The 21,933-nt window shown below is 29.2% G+C and overlaps 2 protein-coding genes across 7 annotated transcripts; both read left to right on the top strand.

The window, feature by feature from the left end:
• Positions 1–1,395: 1,395 nt before the first annotated feature.
• On the top strand, positions 1,396–4,265 carry LOC105136046 (serine/arginine-rich SC35-like splicing factor SCL33). Of its 6 annotated transcripts, none has more exons than XM_011041216.1 (7): positions 1,396–1,570; positions 1,863–2,030; positions 2,375–2,452; positions 3,122–3,286; positions 3,607–3,717; positions 3,839–3,952; positions 4,013–4,257. In XM_011041216.1, the coding sequence occupies exons 2-7, from the start codon at positions 1,882–1,884 to the stop codon at positions 4,014–4,016; spliced, it is 621 nt and encodes a 206-aa protein (XP_011039518.1). In that variant the 5' UTR covers positions 1,396–1,570; positions 1,863–1,881; the 3' UTR covers positions 4,017–4,257. The 6 variants fall into 6 exon arrangements, with proteins under 6 accessions (XP_011039518.1, XP_011039517.1, XP_011039514.1 ...); XM_011041212.1 differs by having other exon boundaries at positions 1,403–1,570; positions 3,607–3,724; positions 3,840–3,952; positions 4,013–4,265; XM_011041211.1 differs by having other exon boundaries at positions 1,407–1,570; positions 3,607–3,724; positions 3,840–3,968; positions 4,046–4,265.
• A 6,491-nt stretch (positions 4,266–10,756) lies between these two features.
• LOC105136044 (uncharacterized) lies at positions 10,757–14,644 on the top strand. Its single transcript, XM_011041209.1, has 3 exons — positions 10,757–11,059; positions 12,359–12,697; positions 13,848–14,644. The coding sequence occupies exons 1-3, from the start codon at positions 10,844–10,846 to the stop codon at positions 14,370–14,372; spliced, it is 1,080 nt and encodes a 359-aa protein (XP_011039511.1). The 5' UTR covers positions 10,757–10,843; the 3' UTR covers positions 14,373–14,644.
• The last annotated feature ends 7,289 nt before the right edge of the window (positions 14,645–21,933 follow it).

Raw genomic sequence — 21,933 nt, 5'->3', positions numbered from 1 at the left:
CTTTTTCTCTTTTCTTCATTAGTTTTTTTCTTTCTCTATGTTTTTTTCTCTTTGCTTTTTCCTTTTTAATTATTTTTTTTTAATTTAGTTCGTTAATATTAAATATTTTTTCTATTTAGTTATCACATTTTCAGGATATGAATTCCAAGTTTGATGAGTTAACCTGATTTGGTAAGTTAGTTCGGTTGATTTAGATTTTTTTCTTATTTATTTTTTATTTTAATTTCATCTTTTAATATTGTATACAGTTTACGATGAAAATGATGATGCCTTTAATTTTTTTTTTACATGCCTTTCACCGTGGACTGCATAGTATAGTCCACGATGAAAATGTTGACACCTTCTTCTTTTTATTTTTAATTATTTTTATTTAGTCATCAAATTTTCATGGCACAAATCTTAGATTTGACGGGTTAACCTAATTAATTTAGATTGTTTTTTTCTTTTTTCATTGGTTTTTTCTTCTTATAATTTTTTTCTATTATTTTTTCTTTTGAAATAATTTTTTTATTTAATTTAGTTCATTAATATGATTTTTTTTCTATTTAGTTATTTGTTGATGCCTCTTTTCTATTTAGTTATCTTAGGTTTGGCCAATTGAAGAATTTTTTTTCTCCTGGCTTTTTTTTTTGTTTTTATACATTTGATTGTAGATTACACAGTACAATCCATAATAAAAAGACTGATGCCTTTTGTTTGTCTTGGTTTTTTTTTTAAGTAATTTTTTCGTTTAATTTAGCTTGTTAATGTTAAATTTTTTTTCTATTCAGTTATTAAACTCTCATGACATGGATTTCGGGTTTAACAGGTTAACCTGATTTGACGGGTTAGCCCAATTAATTCTCGATAACCCGTCATTTTTTTTTCTATTTAGTTATCTTTGAAGAGTTAATCCAATTAATTCATAATTTTTTTTCATTAGTTTTTTTCTATTGTTTTTTTTAATTTAATTATCATATTTTTATGACATTCTTGCTGCCAGATTTATATTCAAGGCTATTAGATATGATATTGCAGTCATACCCACTTAAACTTAGATCATGCAAGTTTAATATTATTATTAAGATTATAAATATTACTTTTGAATCAAACGCTATATCTAAATTCAAGATTCTTGAGTATAGTTTAAAAAAAAAAATTAACATTTTTAATTTTTTTTGATTTTTTTTATATATAAAAAATAAGCTAGAGCATCGCTAACCAGTACCCTTGAAGTCTCGTCTGAATGAACCCATGGTGTTCTTGAATGGGCTGAGCCTAAGAGATTTTGCTTTTGAACGATTTAAATTCATGAACTATGGACTGGCCCAAATGAAAACTTGTCTTTCACGATGTCTAAAGGAATCCAAACAGTAAGAGAGAAGCAACACCGTCTATTGACGGCTAGATTTTGGAAGACCGGTTGCGGACTTACGACACTGCGATGCATGTTAACATAGGCTATTGGAAAGAAGGTTCCCGAATCTCGATTTAAAAAGGGCCCATAGTCTTTCATAGAGCATGCTTGGCCGTGTTACATTCTTTCTCGTGGAAACCTCTGGAAGGAGAAGCAAAACCGACACCGTTTCAGGTACTTTTCTCATTCTCTCTGCTTCTACTTCTCTTGATCTTTGATATTTTCTCCGATCTTTATCTCTCAATTCTTCAAATAATCTTTCATTTTGTGTTTTTATAGTCTAATTTTATTATAAATTATGAGAGGAGAGGCCAACGAAGAGCTTGGACTTTTTGTAATTGTTTTTTGCTTAATATTTTATTTTTATTTTTTTGAAGGTATTGGAGATTTGTGAATATTGAAAACTATTGGTTTTTGTATTTAATCTTAGTGGTTGTAAAATAGGGTTTTTCTTTTTTTGTTGCAGGCAGTGATATTTGTTGAAAATGAGGGGAAGAAGCCACAGTTACAGTCCCTCACCCCCAAGGGGTTATGGGAGGAAACATAGGAGTCCTAGCCCTAGGGGTCGGCATGGAGGTCGTGGTAGGGATCTTCCTACTAGTCTTCTGGTTCGCAATCTTCGTCTTGATTGCAGGTTTGGCTTTTCTCATTGATTTCCTGCTGTTTGAATTCACGTTCTTGATGTTCATGTAGTCATCTGTTGCTTCATGTTTTGCGCAAATTTGGTTGTGCTTCAATTCTTCTCGCTGTAAATGTTGTCAATTATATCCATGCTATTATTTTAATAGTGGCCTCACTTAGGACGAGATGTGTATAACATGCACGCTGCCTTCAAATTATTGTAGCCAAAGCTACCTTTTTTTTCTTTTCTATCTACAGCTGTATTTGTGCTGGTCAAAATGAAGAGAAAGTGGGGCTATTCATCAGTTTATGCCAACAAAATGTGTGAGCGGTTTCTTTTTCTCATTTTCTTTGCAGGCCTGAAGATTTACGTGGACCGTTTGGTCGGTTTGGCCCTCTGAAGGACGTTTACTTACCCCGAGATTACTATACTGGGTAAGATGAACTCCTTTTCACTCCGGGCCATGGCAGTTCTAAAGAAGAACTATATAGTTTGCCTATAAGATATAGTGAATCCAGTAATCATGTCTTTAATTTTGTCAATTTCTGTGTTCAATTTTGTTATGCATGTCATTAATCTTCATGAATCTCAAAACTATTTAGTCTGGGATTTTTTCTTATTATGTGATATTGGTTTATGGGAATTTGGTTGTTTTTATTGAAAGTGGTGAAGATACAAATGAAGTAATTAGAGTGAAGACAAGTATGAAGTAGTAAAAGTGATGGCAAGAAGGAAGTAATGAGAGTGTTTTGAAGACATATTCAAGTAAGAAGGAAGTAATGAGAGTGTTATGAAGACATATTCAAGTAGTGAGAGTACTGTGCATGTTAATGTACATCAAGGTTGTGGGGAAGGTGGGTTTGAATACGTTCTGAAGAAGTTCAAGTGTTGAAGAATATCAACTCAATTTAAAATTTGGCTTCTACAAGGTTAGCAGCCGTATGATCATTTTATTTCCATGACATGAGTGTCAGCAAGTGCTTATCATGATCTTCCGCATCAAGCCTGGAGTCTGGATCCTGTCTTTGGGCAGTCAGGACACCTGTTTATATTCATTTGTCTGAATTCACTTTGTTGTGTCGTCTTTATGTATTTGGTTGTAGGGAACCTCGTGGCTTTGGATTTGTCCAATATTTAGAACCAGCTGATGCTGCAGATGCTAAGCATCATATGGATGGTGAAATTCTTTTTGGACGGGAACTGACAGTTGTGTTTGCTGAGGAAAATAGGAAGAAGCCTGCAGAAATGAGGGCAAGAGATCGTGTGAGGTAACTGTGGTTATTTAGCCGAGTCCACATTTATTGAATATGGATGCATTGTACGGAAATTCGGGCTTGAGCCTTCTTTTCATGCAGACTGATGCAAGAGAAGATTATTATTATTATTATTATTATACTTTATTGGTTGCTGTTGTTGAAACACCAAAGACCATGAATTTTAGGGTGTCCATTTTTGAGGGCATATAAAGTGCCAATTCATTTTTTTTTAAGAAAAAAGAAAGATGACAGTTAAGGTAGTTAGAATTGCTGACTGTTTTGACGACTGCAAAGCTAGGTCTTGAGTTAATTTGTGCACAATTAATTGTCAGGGGTGGCCGGTACAATGATCCCAGGCGCTCTCCATCACCACGCTATGGACGGAGTTATTCTCGTAGTCCTGTGTATTATTCTCCTTCCTCCAGGCGAAGACATTATTCAAGGTCAGTTCCCACTTCTCTTTATCAATTTAGTTTAATGAAGTCGGACCTTTTTTCCTGCAATATGTGATGGATTTGGAAAAGCAGTTTTTACCAATATAATATATTTTGGTAATCCATACAGATCTCCTAGAGATAGAAGGTATAGAGACCAATCCTACTCAAGGTCTCCTTGTGGTTCAAGGAGCTATAGCAGGAGCCCAGTTAGGAACCGAAGCCGGAGCCTGGAGTACTCGAGGTGATAAGGAAGCAGCGAGTAACCTATCGCGAGTTACTAGTGGAGGTTAACCTACTCGAGGTGATAAGGAAGCAGCGAGTAAGACCTGACCTATCGCGAGTTACTAGTGGAGGTTAACCATGTGTCAGTATGATCTGATTGTGGAGTTTCTAGAGTTGGCAACTAGATAGAATAATGTTTTATCAGATGTATCTTATAAACTCAGTTTAAGCAATGATAACTGCTGATTATATGCCTTTTAACCCTTATTCTCCAATGGTTTGTGAAGGGGTATATATAGATGTGGTATGCCAATGCTTTACACATATTGCTATTCACAAGTTTGTAGATCAATACACAGTTTCGCATAAACTGCACTAGACGAAAGTTAAATGGTTCTATGTACAGAAATATCTTCCAGTTTTAGGGGGCCGTTTTGGCCTGCAGCTGCGGGGAATTTTTGATAATTTTACTTGTAGGGTGTTTAGAATGGTAATATATTAAATATTTTTTTAAAAATTTATCTGAAAATATAAAATTATTAATTTGTTTATTGTTTAAATTTTAGCTATTCTTTGTTTGGAAATGGGAACTTAACCCAACTTCTAGGCCGGGTAAACTGTGGTACCCAACTTCTAGGGCGGGTAAACTGTGGTGAAGTTGTTTTTTAAAATATTTTTTATTTAAAAATATATTAAATAATAGTTTTTATTTTAAAAATATTATTTTTAATATTAATATATTAAAATGATTTGAAAAACAAAAAAAATATTAATTTAAAGAAAAAAATTATTTTTTTAACACATAAAAATAAATATAATTCTAGTTTCAAAATTATTTTTAAAACATAAAAATAAATATAATTCTAGTTTGTTGATGCACTTCTAAGTTGAAATTCAATTTTATTAAAAAAAATAAATACTAAGTCAATTTAATTATTTGTTTTTGTAAAAAATGTACTGAATAAAGGATGTTCTAGATTGATTTAGGTTAGTCAAATTATCTAATCCACCAAATCAACGACTTAATTTTATTAAATAACCTTGCTCTGCTTAATTAAATAGTTGTAAAAACAAATATTTTTCATGAATATGCTTAAAAAATAATAAATAGAATTATAAGGAGAAAAATATCATTTTCAATCAAGTAAAATCATATTGTTTTAATAAAAACATGTTTCTAAATATTAGTATTATTTTTAAATATAAATTTATCATCTCAGCAAATTAAAATAAAAACACTATCAAAACAATATTTAAATATTTTGTTTGCAAGGAAATTTTATTTTCATTGAATATTCACAAGCAATTATTTAGGTATATCAAGTACATAATAATTGAAAGAAAAAGTTAGTATTCTCATAAAAACATATAATATTATTTAAGAATTACATAAATATTTAAATATTATACTTAATATTTTTCTTATTATGCATCTTAATCACAATATAAAAAAACTTAAAACCTGCCTAAGAGATGGGGCCTGTGAGCTCGTCCTACCACAAAAAAAGTAGCATGCCATTCATTACTTATTTCCTCGAAAAATAAAGCAAATGATTTTGAGTTTTTGATCAACGGGGAGTTCATCAAAAAATCAGGTTAAAGTATTTTTAGATTTGAAAAACTATTTTTAATTAACATTCACTTAACAATTAACAATCATATTGGAATCTCAATGATCTAAATTATTAACTTAAAACATCTCTAAATTAGTTAAAAAAAAATACAATCATAAGAGAATCCAATTTATTTTACTTTATTTCTATAATAATTTTATTTAATCTGTTGTATATTATTTGTTTTAAATTTTTTGTTCTCATAATTTTATTTATGGTAATGTGAGTCCATTACTAGATCCAACGTTTCAAAATATATATATAGTAGATTAGTGACCGGCACATCTAATAAAACTAGCAATTAATTCCTTACCCGTCATATAAGATCTTATAAATTTCTACTAGATCCAACGTTTCAAAATATATATAGTAGACTAGTGACCGGTACATCTAATAAAACTAGTAATTAATTCCTTACCCGTCGTATAAGATCTTATAAATTTTATCCTTTATAATTATTTCAATTTTTTATGTGGAGTAAGCCGTATTTTTTAAAAGTTGCTGAACGTTAGTGTTGAATTGCATCAATACCAAATAGATATTTTAAATCTATTGCCTGCACCAATTGGCAAGCAAAATTCATTTTGTTATGCAATTCTTGCAATAATCATCTCCTTCTATAATATTGTTTAATATGCGTTTTAACAAGTAAATGTGATATAATTTGTTCGTATTTTGATTCTTCAGTATCTTTTTCATGGCATGCTAGTTTGTTTATTTATTTTTATTTTTCTTTGAATTTAAATTAAACAATCTTAAGAAAAAAAAAATTTAATCTTGAAGGAGAGCAAGCACCTCGTTGATGAACCTCAAGGCACATGTGGTTAAATAAGTTGTGAAATTCCATAAGAAAAACATCCAAAAAATAAGTTCATTGTAAAGAATAAAGACATTTCCAAGAGCTTTAATAGAAAACACTTCATCTGCAACAATACTGAACATTAACCCAAAAATATGTTTGATGATTTTTTTAAGATTAACTAAATAACTATTATAATCAATAATGAAAACTATACTAAAATTGTCTTTCTCTCTTATTTACTTGAGTGCATGACATGTAGTTTACTAATAGTTGTATGCAAAATTGGCAGAACTTGAAAAGCAATTTGCAGTAGGGAATAGACTGCCTAAATTTGCACCAAACTTGCAAGAAAATCTATAATTGCATATGGGAACAGACGTAGACACGTCGCCCGCCTTGCCTTCCTTTAAAGCTCCTTCTCCTGACCCCAAAGTCTACCTTACTAGTAACTACATTACAATGCCCACGCGCCCATAGTCTTACAAATAACGCTTTACATGTATATATTTACATTTTGTATTTTACATATTCTCAAATGAGTCACAAAACAATACATTTCATCCATTAGGTTCCAGAAATTTCAAGAATTTTGTAGTCGGGTTATTTTCCATCCAAAATTCCTAATTTATGCCACAAAAAGTGTAATCTTAATAAGAATTTGATAGAAATATTAGCAAGAATGGACAAAAGGACCCAATTGAGAAATCTCAAAGACATTTGGGATGTGATCGATGAAATTGTTTGTTATGGGACTTGATTGATAATTTCGTAGTACCTTGGGAATTAATTTTCGATTCCCTCTACCTTTTAGACAATATTATAACCTGGAATTGTTTTTTACTCTATGTGCTTAAATTTCGTTAAAACACAGGTCATTTCGTAATTTCTTTGATTAAAATTGGGATTTCTAAATGAGAGGTTCAGACTCGAAAGTCACGAGAGGTAGGGTGGAGATTTATAGAAGAGGAAGGACCATCTTATGCTGTATTCCTCAAAACAAGACAGCTAAAACGATAGATGAAAGCTATTTGACCAGGGGGTCAAATATTTTTTTTTATATAAATAAATATACATACAGACTTTTATGATATATTTTTGTATATAAAAAATTTTCAAGTAGAATTTGAAAAGTGTATATATATATATCTAATTAAATAAGCTAAAAACTATTTATGTAAAAATAAAAAAATTACCAAGCTTGATTTTTATCTAGTCAAAGTAAATCAGTCAAACTTATAACCCGAGCCATGAACTTAATTAAATTTAATAATTTTTTTTATTTAAAATAGATATTTATAAAATTAAAAACTAATAAAATATCAAAATAATTAAAAAAATAAATAAAGACACTGTCACCTGGCTTGCTAAGGCAAACAAAATGTCTTCTTTACTAGAAAATTAAGGCTGGTCTATTTCAGACCAATAAAAACCTATTTTTAATTATAATTTGATTTGTGAGCACTATAAAAACAATATAAATAGCTTGTAAAACATATTGATAGCTTTTAACAATCCATAAATTGTCTTGAAAACCCATAATCAACCGAAAAAAAGATTTTTTTGGGTTTCAAATTCACCATATCATGCAAGTTTAAGAGATAAACAACACCTTGTCTACACTTTACTCATTAAAAGAAATCTATTGAAATCAAAATCACTCATTTATATGGTTGGAATCAATCTCAACCGATATTTTCTTTTTTTACAATTGAATTCTGACTACTTTATCTTTCTCTTTGTCTCGTCTCTCAAACTAGAAGTCAAAAAATAAAAAAATAAAGTTTGAGATCAAAATTGAATTTCATAAATTATTAGCGTCTGAAAACTTATAATATGAAAAGTTGAAAGACTAAAGTGTATGTTTAGCCCTAGTTTTATCCTTTAATATTTTATTGATTATTAATCATATAGTATAATTTATTTTGGTTTGATGTTTTTTTTTCAATAGCCATGATAATTGGTCAAATCTTAATATATAAATATCTATTTTATATTGATTTTTTTTTAAAAATTATTTAACCCAATTGAATCTATGATACAAATCACAAGTTTAATTTGTTAACTTTGATTAGCCAGGAATCAAGTTTCATAATTTTTTTTTGTTGCTTAGATAATTCTTTATATATTTAATTAAATGCTTACATAAATTTCTCGATTCGCCATTGAAGATTTTTCATATTAAAAAATATTATTGTATTAAATTTTTTTTTATCCAAATGAAACTCGAGTCAAGCTATTACAACACCTATATTATACTTGTTATTCAAATGTTAAAGAATTTAGATAATTATACCCCATCTGTCAAATTTCAAGTGTTCATATAGACATTTATTATCTGGCGTAATATTTATTATTTAACATAAAATAATATATATAATAGAGATAATATACATACCATATTCATTACCTATTACCTATTGAATAAGATAATTATCCAAAAAACTCAACAATTAGTTTGGATCAATATACAACATTCTCAAATAAAATTGTCATCCCTAAATTGAGTCCTCACTCCTGGTATTTTACAAGATTACCAATGAATTACAAGTCAATTGGCGGAGATTAATTTTAGTCGAACGTTTGATATTCAGTTCAATTAAACTCCTAACACAAAATCACTATCCATCTTCTAATTATACTGATCATTCCATTGTCTCTCGAGCACAACTGTTCGATTATTTTTGTGTTCAATCCTTCGTTTCCCTAAATTGATGATCAACATCTTTCTATTTGTATCAAAACTCCAATTAATGTATAACAAACTAGAAATAAAAATTAATCTTTTTACTCAAAATTAAATTCCAAGTTGAGTAAAATTTCATTTTTAGTAGTCATTTATAAAATATGAAAACAGAACAAAAAGAAGACGACCCAATGAACGCCTCATCAGCTAGAAGAATCCTTAGAACGATGGTTTAATTGTGACACAAAGCTAGCCCCCTCCACCATTAAGAAACTGGGTGGAAAAAAGAGAGAGGAGGAGTTTCATGTTCTTGAGCACATAAGCAACATTTCTTCATAGATTAATTAGAAATAAAACACAGAGCGATTGAAGTGTTTTTTTTGTTTGAAAATGTATGATCAAAAGTACAGGGACTAAAGTGGGAAGCATGAAAATTTAGGGGGGGGGGGATTGTCTCTCATCCCAAACCCCTAGCTTCAAAACTGCTTGAAGCTCATACAATGATCCCATAAAAGTAGTTCTAAATATCTAGCTAAGTGGAAGAAATGGACAACAAACAATATATGATGATGACAATTCGAAGGACATATCTTTAATTCAGGTACCACAGGGAAAACAACGAAGAGGAATGCACCTTGCCTTTGCTTTTTCTTCGAAGTGGTCATCATTTTAAGTGTGCCAACACTTCATTGGTACTGTAAGCTTTAAATCCCAAACAAAAATAGTTTTATTTTTTTAAATATAAAAATACCTGTAAGAACAAAAAAAGAAAAACTGAGTTTTTTTAATCAAAACTACCATAATGTTTTTTTAGAAGTTATTGTTTAAAATATTTTTTATTTTAAATATATTAAAATATATTTAAAAATAAAATAATTATAAAAAATAAAAGTTGTAAGATGTAATATGACAAGTAAGGAAATGGTTGTGAATCTTATTAACAATATTGGTAGCTAATCTATTATACATGTTTTGAGATATTAAATCTCAGTCTAATAATAAATTTGTATCATAAAAAATAAAATTATTAAAATAAAAATTTTAAAATAAAAAATATTTTAAACAAAACCGTGACACACAATATCCAAATCTTCGCGCTTTGCACACAAGTAGAAATCCTTAATAGATAATAGTTCAAATTTAGTATCCTAGAACTATAGGATCGAATGCCATTCCTTTTCATAATCTCCTTTCGTAAGCAAGTAATCTAGTTTATGAGTTAGTTGCATATGAAGTAATGCAATCGATTAAAGACAAAAGTAGTTCAGACATAATTAGGTGGCTTTATTATCCAAATCGAAAATCGGATTTCCATCTTGACTTAACCAACGTCAGTGAGTGTCGACAGAAAAACATACTTAAAATATTAATTAATGCAGCCAATATAACCAAGATAAGAAGCTACCTTAATTATTATTTTTTATATATAGCGTAAGCAAATTCATTCCGTTTATGATAACCCCATTTGGTTTTTTATTTTCAATTGTTTTTTAAAAAAATTAAAATTTATTTTTTTATTGCTTCAAATTATTTTTTTATGTTATATTATTTATGTCCCACGTGTTTCTCTTCTAATTATTTTTCTCCGGGGGGCTTATTTCTCATCCTTTATTCTTTATTTTATCCCAAAATTAAAAGAATTGAGAACCACGCGCAAAAACAGCGTGTGCATAAAGTTGATACTTAAAGAAAGACTCCCTTTAAGTAAACTTCCTCTCGTGTTTCCAATTCTCCTTCCAAAATAACCACCGCTCTCACATCTCTCTCTCTCTCTCTCTCTCCCCCGTGAAGAAACGAGAAGAAGGAGAGCAAATGAGTCGTCTTGCACCATTATCAGAAGAACCCATAAGCGAAGATGAAGAGTACAACACAAACTGTTCAAAGAAGAAAGTTCACTCATGGAGAAACTGGCTCAAGACTCATTTCCATCTTGTTTTCAACAAAAGATCTGACCTTAAAGTCCTCTTAAGTGTTCTTGGCTGCCCTCTCTTTCCTGTCTCCATCCATTCTAAATCGCCCGTCAATGAGGTATGTCATGCATGCGAATGTCTCTTTCCTGTCTCCATCCATTCTAAATCTCCCGTCAATGAGGTATGTCATGCATGTAAAACCATGTCTTTTTAGATTTCTTTGGCATATAAGGAATTAAATCTAGCCCATTTTGATCGCTTGGTGCACTTTTTCAAGGAACGTGTAGTAATATATGGTTTCTCTAGATTTTTTGCTCTATTCTCAAAGAATTTGTAATCGGTTTTCTAGATTTGTTCTTGCTGTTTAGGAGCTCCAAGCCTAAGTAACCAAAGTTGGAATCACTGGGCCAATGGAAAGTAACCAATGAATGGCGGTGGTGTTTGGTTTGTGGATGATCAGTGACCTCACTGGCTCTCCACTGAGAAGCCTCAAAGTCCCCACCAGGCACTAGGCCAATGGAAGAAGAATCAGAAATAAAAAAAAAAGAAAAAGAAAAGTTCAGGCCCAGTGTTCGGGGGACCACTGCCATCTCAACAATAACTTAGAAAGGACACTACGCCCAGCATTTTCTGGGTCAAGCAATGAATATAGCTATCAAGTACATGTGGAAAAGTATTAGGGTTTCAGCTGATAATTAATTATTTTATTAGGTTTGGATGACTTTTTGTGAGAATTAATGATTTAAAAGTGGGTCTCAATCTTTTACATTAAAGTTAGAAGGACTGTAAACTAGTTAAAAGGGGGTCCAAAAGAAAGTATTGATTCAATTTCCTCTCAAGGCACAAGAAAAAAGTTTAGAGAATAATAAAAAAAAAAACAGAAAAGTGGGTTAATAATTAATTTATATTGGTAAAATTAAATAGGGTGGTCATTAATTACATGCACAGCCATTATTGATGTGGTTTAAGTCTACCCAGCATCCTAAATAAGAACTAGGATTTATTTTATATTAATAAGCCGGTCGTCTACCGTCTATATATAGAATGGAAACAACACTCCAATAATTTAGCCACATGAACTTTTAAAAAATCTAATTTCCATTTTATATTATTTCTATTTTTTTCAAAATATCTATATCATGTATTTTTACTATGGTTATCCATCAATGCATATGATTTATTTTAAATAAATAAAGTATAAAATCCCGAGTATTTCTCAGGTATGAGATCAGTCTTTTCCACTTAAAATTATAAATCAATTTTTTTGAGATATGCTATTTTGAAAAAAAAAATCAAAAAATAAAAGGAAACATTTAATGTGCAAGTATATATTTGGTGCAAGTTTAAATAAACTTGATAATTATTAATTTACACTAACTAGCGACAACCATAACAAATTAATGTCTTTAATCAACAGGTATCCTCCTCAGCTCAATACATTATACAACACTTCACTGCAGCAACCGGTTGCCGAAAACTACAAGGCAAAGTGAAAAATATTTTTGCTACAGGAAAGGTTACAATGGCCATGGTTGATGAGCTTGGTGGCTCAGCTATGGCTGGAGTCACTACAGCTGCACAAAAAGGGTGTTTTGTAATGTGGCAAATGGCCCCTAACAAGTGGCTAATTGAGCTAGTCGTTGAGGGCCATAAAGTTGTAGCTGGTAGTGATGGCAATGTGGCCTGGCGCCACACTCCTTGGCTTGGCTCTCATGCTGCGAAAGGTGGAGTTCGGCCTCTACGCCGAGCGCTTCAGGCAAGTGGTACTAATCAAGAGTTATTTCATTTTTGCTTTGCATGTCTAGCTATGCGGTAGTAAATAAGAGTAATAATTATCGATGCCCTTTTGGCTATTTATTAATAAATAGTGACCTAACCTTGCATCTTGGCTCGTGACTATATATATATCTTTAGGAAGACCAGTTCGATCCTGGCTATAATATTGTCTTTGTTTATGTAGATATCGTACGGCAACCATATAAATATGAGTGGTGACATTAAATTTCATGTATGATTTTTGAAATTAATTTTCACTTTATTTTATCCCAGGTTTAAATATTTTCATTCACTTAAAATTACAATTTAAAAAAATATAAAAAAACCAGTGTGAACACATTGAATTGTTTGACGAAAAAGAGTACAGTACTAATCCTGTGTTAATTACTTCAGTTTATTATTTTATGTGAATTTCTTCATAACATCATGTGGATGTTATCAGACAGAGAGCGTCCCTATTCATGTGCAGCATATATGCGACTAGATGATTATAGATTGCCTCTGTTCAATATCATTCCTAATTTTACCAGAATCAAGATCCAACCACCCCAAGATGCCGGATCTTGGTTCCCCTTCTTCAAATAATGGAGTCGGTTAAATCATATTTTGTCAGAAACGAAACCAATGCTAGCTGTTTATTGAAGATAGACACCGGTAGGTTTTGACAATGATGCTCAAGCTGCAGGCACCAACAAGCACCCTGCACGTGATTCATTTGAGATCATCATGGAAACAGTACAATTACCCATTTTCTTCATCATATTTTTTCTTCTGGGAATCTAAAAAGAAAAGTAGTTCATGTTCTAGTATTAACATAGCAAAGTAAATGCATGAAGGCTAGGGTTGTATTCAAAATTCTTCCTCCTAAGACACTCATTTAAGAGGTGATGGCCTCTTACATGAAGTTTTGAGTGTAACTTGGAGCAGATATAGTTAAATGGTTTGAACCGTTCATGAGATTCATGTTGTTGACTGTTACCATTTGAAATTATATATTCTTAGCTTTCAATTCTCTATTAAAAGTTAATGAATTAATTACTTGTATTGGGAATTAAAACACCATATATATATATATTAAGCGCCATAAAATTCCCAAGTTGTTGACGTTCAAGATGGAAAAACTCATGCAGGGACTAGATCCTCTGGCAATATCAGCTGTATTCTCGCCATCACAATACGTGGGAGAGAAGTGTATCTCAGGCATGGATTGTTTTGTTCTGAAATTGTCTGCTGATCAAGCTGACCTTGCTGACCGAAGCGATAGCACTGCAGAGATGATCAAGCATGTAATATTTGGCTACTTTAGCCAAAAAAATGGCCTCCTGGTGTATCTTGAAGACTCGTACTTAACCAGAATTCAGTCTCCAGGAACATACCCCACATATTGGGAAACCACAATGGCCACAAAAATCGAAGACTATCGGATAGTGGAGGGTGTGATGATAGCACATGGTGGTCAATCAAGTGTGATGATCACAAGGTTTGGGGATAACTTGAAGGAAGGTCTTTCGATAACACGGATGGAAGAGACATGGACAATCGATGATCTTGCATTTGATGTACCTGGACTCTCCATGGACTGTTTCATTCCTCCTAAAGAAGTTCAGAAGGATTATCCGGAGGAGAATCTTGATTGGAGATCGCCATTACAATGATGATCATCATCTTTTACGCCGTGGCAGAGCCAAATACTTCTGCAAGTGTAGTTTATATATATATATATATATACTCTTTAACTCCGACTAGCATAGCAGAGATGATTTTTAATATGTGCGTAAATACATAATGTGTAACGTACTTTTACAGCACACGTTTTGTTTCCTTGAAGGAGAACTCGATATCTAGGTCCACCGGTAATGAATGTTCTTGTGACGTAGACTGTAAGTCACACCAACAATTGTATACATATCTGCGAGAATCCTCTATGTCTCTCTGTTTTTTTTTTTGTACTTGAGCTTTTATATATTATAAATAAACTTTTGGGAGTATGAGTGTAAAAAATAGAGGTAGAAATTTTTTCTGCCATGAGCTGTCAAGCAGGTATATATAAATTATTTTACGAAATTAATCATTAATTTATATATATAAATTTTTTAAATTAATTATATTTTATAGAATAAAATTTATTTATTTTTGAATCCGAATCAATATCTTTAATAAAATTTTCAAGTTAATAATAACATTTTAATTCAAATTTAAAATATATAAAATTAAAAAAAATAAAAATAAATTATATTATTGAAGTTGCACCCTTTTATATTTTGTGAAATAAAATTTATTTATGATTGAATCCGAATCAATATCTTCAACAAGCTCTCGTTCAATGTAAATTATCATAAAATATGCTAAAAATTCATCTTTTATTTTATTACAAAACATAGCTTTAACATGTTTTATTGTTGAAAATGCTTGCTTTATGGTGACAATGAAAATAGACAAAGTTAAAATAAGATGAAATGACTTGTTAATCAAATAATAATGTGTGACTTATTTTTTTTAATTAATCATCAACATGATTCAGAAATGGTAGACATATTTTAAAATTCTTATGATAAATTACATCAATTTAATAATGTTCTATTCGAGATCTCAAATAATAAATTTTTTGTTCATTAAAATCTTCATGATAAAATTTCTTAACAAGCTTGCAAATAGCATCAACTTTAAATGATTTAAAGTTGTTTTTAGATTTTAAAGCAGAACTAATTAATTAGAAGGAGTTTTACTGTCTCATCATTGAATCTAAAATTTAATTATTCCAACTAAAAATATATTATTGAGTTAAATATATCATAATAATAATGCTGGTAAACTGTTACTGATTTTTGTTATTGACATAAATGAACTGTAACTTTTTTATACGAAGCATTTATATGTGGTATGCCAATCTCATATTGTGTGCAAACAAATTATATATATACAAGGAGAAAACCAAATCCAACATCTCTCAAATTTAAAGCAATGCTTTATTAGTTAGTAAAAAATCAGATATAATTAAATTAATTTTCAAGTTCACAGAGTTCTTCATCTTTTTCAAGAAGATAATATTTTCTTTTTATCTTATAAAAGATAGATTATTCATATCTAAACTTAATGAAAAATATTTAATTTTCTTAATTAGAATTTTACTAGTATCTTATTTAGGTTATTTGATAATAATAATTTTATTTTTCCGATTAATATTTATCTTTTTTATTTTTTAAGAGAATTTATTGTAAAAGCTCATAAATTATCATATAAAATAATTAAATTTTAATAAATGTATTAACAAGATTTAGTTAATGGGTATTACGAAGGAAACTGTTTAGTTTTTTAAATTTTAACCAAACTAAGATTAATATATTTAATAATATCTTGGTTTTAATATCATAATATATATCCACTAAAATCTTTTAGTCTATGTATGTGAAATTCAAAATAAATTTATATTTTTAAAAAATATTAAAGATAAAGGAAAGTATATAATTTAATTATTTTTTTTTACGAAGATATTCTTATCAATTTGTTGGATACAAGATAGATTATTTATATAAAAATTTAATAAAAAAATTTAATATTTCAACTAGCTTTTTACCAAGTTATGTGTTTAGGTTGTTTGCTAAGAATCATTTTGCAATCCTAAATAATATTAGATAGGAATATTAATGCCAAATCAGGATTTTTTTTATCAGAATATATATGGGAAAATTTATTTTAGATTCATTGAAGCACTAATTTTTTTTTGAACTTATTAATTGCTGCATTTGTTGCATTTGCGTGTAAATTAGAGTTTTGAAAACTAAATATTAGGATTTTTTTTTTTTACTTGAGCTATAACTTACTTCAGCCTTGTATATCCCTTTATTTATGATAGTTGAGATTGCTTTTTAAAATGTTTTTCATATTAAAATATATTAAAATATTTTTTTTATTTTTATTTTTTAAAAAATATCAGCACATCAAAATAATTTTAAATATATAAAAAAATTAATTTTTAATATATTTTTTTAAAATTAACCTGCATTTCCAACCAGACATGAAAACCTGAAGAAATATATATAGCGGCGCAAGTGGAATTATTTTCAGCAGGGTCGCTTAGAAACCCTCATCTATAACACATAATCAATATATAACATTAGATTATCAATTATAATTAAACCCAATTCACATAATAATATCACAAGAAAAAAAAATCAAACCCATGTAATTAGCACAAATTAATATGACATGCATGTAATAAAATAAATAATAAATTATATTCTATAGAAAAAACAATTTTGAATCAAATTAATTGTTGAGTTTTACCTTATGTCACTAAAATGGAGATCAAATGGATAACATGATATACCTTGCGGGAAATCCAATTTAATGTTCATTTGGTCGTATTTAATTAATTTCCCAGGCAAAACTATAATTGAACTTTGTAGTTATTAACATGTTCTTCCAATAAATGTTATATTTCTTAGACTTTTTTTTTCTTTTATAAACTGGACTCTTTTTCGAGGTGTAATTTAATTCGAGTTGTATGATATATAATTATCTAATTTTTTTACGCGTTAAATAAAACTTAATTCGCTAGTATTCATTCCTATATTTAACCTCATCTTTCAAATACACACACACACACGAATGAAGTCTGCATTTATTCTTGATCTCTCTCCTTTTGTTGTTGGTACTAGATTTGTAGGCTTGTATTATGTAATTTATGGGTCAAAATATTTTTAAAAAAATTAATCGGGCAACAAAAATTAAATGTGTCTTAAAAAAATTAAAAATAAGACTTGATTAAGCATGCAAAATATGTAAGTCAAATCATAAAACTAGGATAAATAAATAAAATAAAAAATTCAAAATAAAATTAAAGAATAAAATTAAAATCAAATCAATTAAAAAAATCATAATCGAAAAAACCAACCATACCAAAGTCTATAATCCAAATCATGTGAATGTGACAACCGAATAGAAGGCAACTAGAAAACAACACATAACACAATTTCAAAGCAATCTAATGCTAAAGGATGGAGTGCAAAAATATTAAATTTAAAAAGAATATCCCTCAAAAAAATCAAGTCAACCTAAATCAACCAGCAAAACTTATGGTCTAGACGATGTGACTGAGATGGATGAATAGAAAAAAAATCAAAGAAAATTATGAAGCCTAATATAAAAAAACCCTCAACCTTAAAGAAAGTAACCAAAAAAAAAAATCTCAATAGATACAATATTAAATAATAAAATAAATAAAATATATCAATTTAGAAAACTTGTAAAAGTAAATCCAACAAAAAAATGACAAATAAAAAACTTAAGACAACCAAAGTTTTTTTTAAAATTCACAAAGCATCATATAAAAGGCAAATAAAGAAAAAAAGAGGCTAATTGTGAATGATATAAATTATGAATGATGAAATTAAAAAAAAATATTAGCTTAAAAAAATTAAACAAGTTCGGACAAACCTTTTAAACCTAGGCTAAGGTCTCAAATTCACAACCCATTAAACCCTACATGCGAGCTTAATTAAGAAGTTCAATTACCAATTAGTTTTTTATTAATTAACCAAATTATATCTAATAAAGAACAACAAATAAAAAAACCCAAGAAAATCTAAATCATTTTCAAAATCAATGAAAAATATTATAAAAATAAAAAATCATAGAGCTCAATCTCCAATTGAATAAATGTTGAAAGATGAAATTTAAAAATATAAACTTAAAAAAATAAAAAAAATCCAAGCAAACTTAGGTGAATCTCTCAAACTTGGATTAATCTTTAAAACCTAAAGCCTATGACATTGTAGACTTAGGTTTAGACAAGAAGCTCCATTCACAACTAATATAATATCAAATGATAGAATCAGGAAAAATATCAATTTAAAAAATATATCAAAACAAAAAAATAAATAAAAAAAATAAGAATCAAATTTACAAAAAAAAACTCAAAAAGAATGAAATTAAAAAAATTAAAAATTTATCTCATATAAAACAAATAACAATAAAAAATAAGGACTAAATATAAAAAATTAAGAAGTTGAAGGGGGATGGAGGTGCAAAAGAATTTTAATGTTATAAACCATTTTAAAAAATTATTCTAAAGATTTAAGGATGAAATTAGAAAAAAAACACACTTATTTAAAGAATTAGTTAAAAAATATATAAAAAATGACAAATAAGAAAACTCAAGATAACGAGGGTCGTTCTCAAAACCAATAAAAAATTCTACAGAAAGCAGCTAAACAAAAAAGATGAAACTTAGACTCCAACTGAATAAATATTGAAGAATGAGATTGAAAAAAAAATAAAGTTTAAACAAAAGTAAATAAAAAACCATCAAACCTATCGCAAACCTTATAAACCTAGTTTAATCTCTACAACTTACATCAAGTGAAATCCTTGATTCGGTTTCAACTAATAAACTTAATTCCAAATTAATTTAATTTTGAATAATAAAATCATGAAAAAAAATCAATTGAAAAAACTTTTCAAAGAAAAAAAATTAAAAGAGTGAAGATTAAATTTGTTAGAAAAAAAACTTGAAAGATGATAAAATTGTAAAAAAATAAATAACAAAACAAATAATAATCAAAAAAATAAGAATCAAATTTGAAAGATAAAGAAAAGAAATAGGGGTGAAATCAAAAACGAATTCAAATTTATAGATTATTCAAAATAAAATAAATAGTAATTAAAAGGACAATAACTAAATGGTAAGGAAAAAAAATTGATGGGGTTGGTCTAAGATTTTAAGAGGGTTGATTTGAAATTCAATGTGAAGAAAAAGAAGATAACAAAGAAAAAAATGATCACAAATACTAAACCGAGGGTGTGTTTGGTGTACGTGTTGTTGTCTTATCATGAACTTTTCAATTGCTTCCACAAAGGGTAACATTTAATGATTGAAATGACTCCGCATATATCAATAATTCTTTTTAAATATTAAACATTTATTGATATATAAAAATGATTGAGTTAACTTGATTTTAACAAAGAAACCATGATAAAAAAAATAAAACATCCATAGAGGATTATTTTGTTAATTTTGAACCCAAGGTTAATTAAATATTTTAACTTTAATAAAAAATTAAAAAAGACATTAAAGAACCTAGGCTTAAGCCATCATTTTATTCTAAAAACAATTAAAAATACTAATTTACCCTCAAACAATTTAAAAATAGCATTAATCATAATAAAAAGTCTATCCTACCTCCTCCAAATCCTAGCTAACTCTTTTTTTTGGGGTAAGAGCAAATTCATCACCATACCATTCCAAATAAATAATATTTATTAGCCGATTCAATGTTGCGTATATTGCGGCTTGCATCAAAAGTTTTTTTAATATAAAAAAATTTAGATATTGTTAATATTTTTTTAATTAAAAATATTTTTAAACTATACGCGGATTGATCCCATGTGATCAAGCCTGCTTGACTAGTTTAAAAACAATTTAAATAACTAATAAAAATATAATTTGATTTAAAATAAATATTAAAGATAATATTTATTTTATAAATATTAAACAACAATATATTGAATCAATTTGAGTCAATTGATATTAATTTATCAATCTGCATACTAGGTTATGAGACTATAATAACTCTATAAAAAGCAAAAAAAATAATTATGAAGCGTAATTTCAACAAAACCCGATGAAATTCAAAAAAATAAAATATTATTTTATAACTACAATGATTTTGATTTCAAATATGATTTCTGATTCATAATAACTTGGTATATTGTACTCTGTTCCCTTTGTTGATGATACAACTACAATTCAGTTGTGTTAAGATTGTTAGATGGAAGAGGGCATTGCTTTGCTGAGGAATGACTTTGCGAAGGCCAATATTTCAGTTGAACAAATGGCTTGTATCCTTGATAGTTTATCGCTATCTTTTAATTTAAGTGGCCGTGTTCTTGTAGCTTTTGATTGAGAAGTTGTCTTTGACATTATAAGTTCTACCAAGAAATGGTACAACAGTGTACTGGCACGCATTCATATTTATGCATTTTGTATTGAGTTGGCAGGTGGATCATCTGATGATCTTCTGTCATCAGCTGCTGCCTGTATAGAAACTGAAGCTGCTGCTGCTGCTGGAAATGCTGTACACATGCTTCCGTCCATGTACAATCATGATTGTGGCAAGTTATCCCTTTTCTTGGCATATGCTAGGCTGGATTATGAAGGAAAACTTTGTTAATTTATAAAATGATGATGATTAATTCACTTTTAATGGAACTAGAGTTTTTGTGGAAGCTTGACTATTCCTAGTCAATTTGTGCTATGCAAGCCTGCAGTTTATTTTACGCAGTATTTTCTTCATTGATATTATTGATTATTTTTCTCAAATCTAGAAATCTTAGTCACTGATTGGAAAATCATATTGATCCTTGACAAGGAATAAATAATACTATGTCCACCCTACTGAACTCACGAGAATTTTATTAATAGTAACACCTTTGCCATAGATCATGCCTGAAATTCAGTTATACGACTGGAATTTTATGGGTTGGGCTTGACTGTTCATAGGAAAATCCGGCAAACTAGTCATGCAGCATTAAAATCATCGACAAACTTCTGTTGCTATTTTGCAGATGAAGAGCTTCGGATCTGCTATATGGAGGCAAATATTTTTTGAAATGTCCCCTGTTTCTATTGCTTGGAAGAAATGATTGAATGGCAATGTGGGTTCAGAAAAGCTACCTTCAGTTTCTGCGTCCATATAGCTATGCTGCAATGAAGGAATGGGATTCTGAACAATCCAGCGGTCTAGCCTTTGCCCGTTGTTTATGGTCTATAGAACTAAACAAATGTATCAAATGTAGTGGACCTATATATGCTCAATACAAGTTCCATAATATTGAGATTTTCGTATCAAACCATTAATTTAACCATCGAGGACTTGGATTAGAGGGTATTATGAAGAAAAAAACTCAAAAAATTCAATGGTAGGCCTAATCTAAGCCTATCACTTGTTCACTGCCCATATACACACCCTTTCCTCTCTTTATTTTCTTTCATAAAGAACTTAATTATGACCAACTTTAACCAAAACAACATTAATGCAAAACTACATTTTCTGAACAAGAATTACTAATTAAATGAGGGATCAAAGAGAACTCCCGCCATCTTAGTCCAATGGTGGTAGATGTGAAGGGGTGGCAAAAAGAGAGCTCTCGTGGAGAATTTCTCCTATAAAAACACTGTTATTGAAATATATATACCTAACCCTCTTCTCCTTTTCC

This window comes from Populus euphratica, unplaced genomic scaffold, assembly GCF_000495115.2.
Source record: "Populus euphratica unplaced genomic scaffold, PopEup_1.0 scaffold156.1, whole genome shotgun sequence".
Taxonomy (NCBI): domain Eukaryota; kingdom Viridiplantae; phylum Streptophyta; class Magnoliopsida; order Malpighiales; family Salicaceae; genus Populus; species Populus euphratica.
Note: the sequence above shows the minus strand (reverse complement) of the source record. Positions and strands in the feature narration are given on the sequence as shown.

Excerpts from the sequence above, each read along its gene's own strand:
- LOC105136044 (XM_011041209.1), top strand. The coding sequence starts at position 10,844 with ATGAGTCGTCTTGCACCATTATCAGAAGAACCCATAAGCGAAGATGAA. Across the intron at positions 11,060-12,358 it reads CTAAATCGCCCGTCAATGAG|GTATCCTCCTCAGCTCAATA; the intron begins GTATGTCATGCA and ends TTTAATCAACAG. Across the intron at positions 12,698-13,847 it reads CTCTACGCCGAGCGCTTCAG|GGACTAGATCCTCTGGCAAT; the intron begins GCAAGTGGTACT and ends AAACTCATGCAG.
- LOC105136046 (XM_011041212.1), top strand. The coding sequence starts at position 1,882 with ATGAGGGGAAGAAGCCACAGTTACAGTCCCTCACCCCCAAGGGGTTAT. Across the intron at positions 2,453-3,121 it reads CCCCGAGATTACTATACTGG|GGAACCTCGTGGCTTTGGAT; the intron begins GTAAGATGAACT and ends ATTTGGTTGTAG. Across the intron at positions 3,725-3,839 it reads GACATTATTCAAGGTCAGTT|TCTCCTAGAGATAGAAGGTA; the intron begins CCCACTTCTCTT and ends AATCCATACAGA.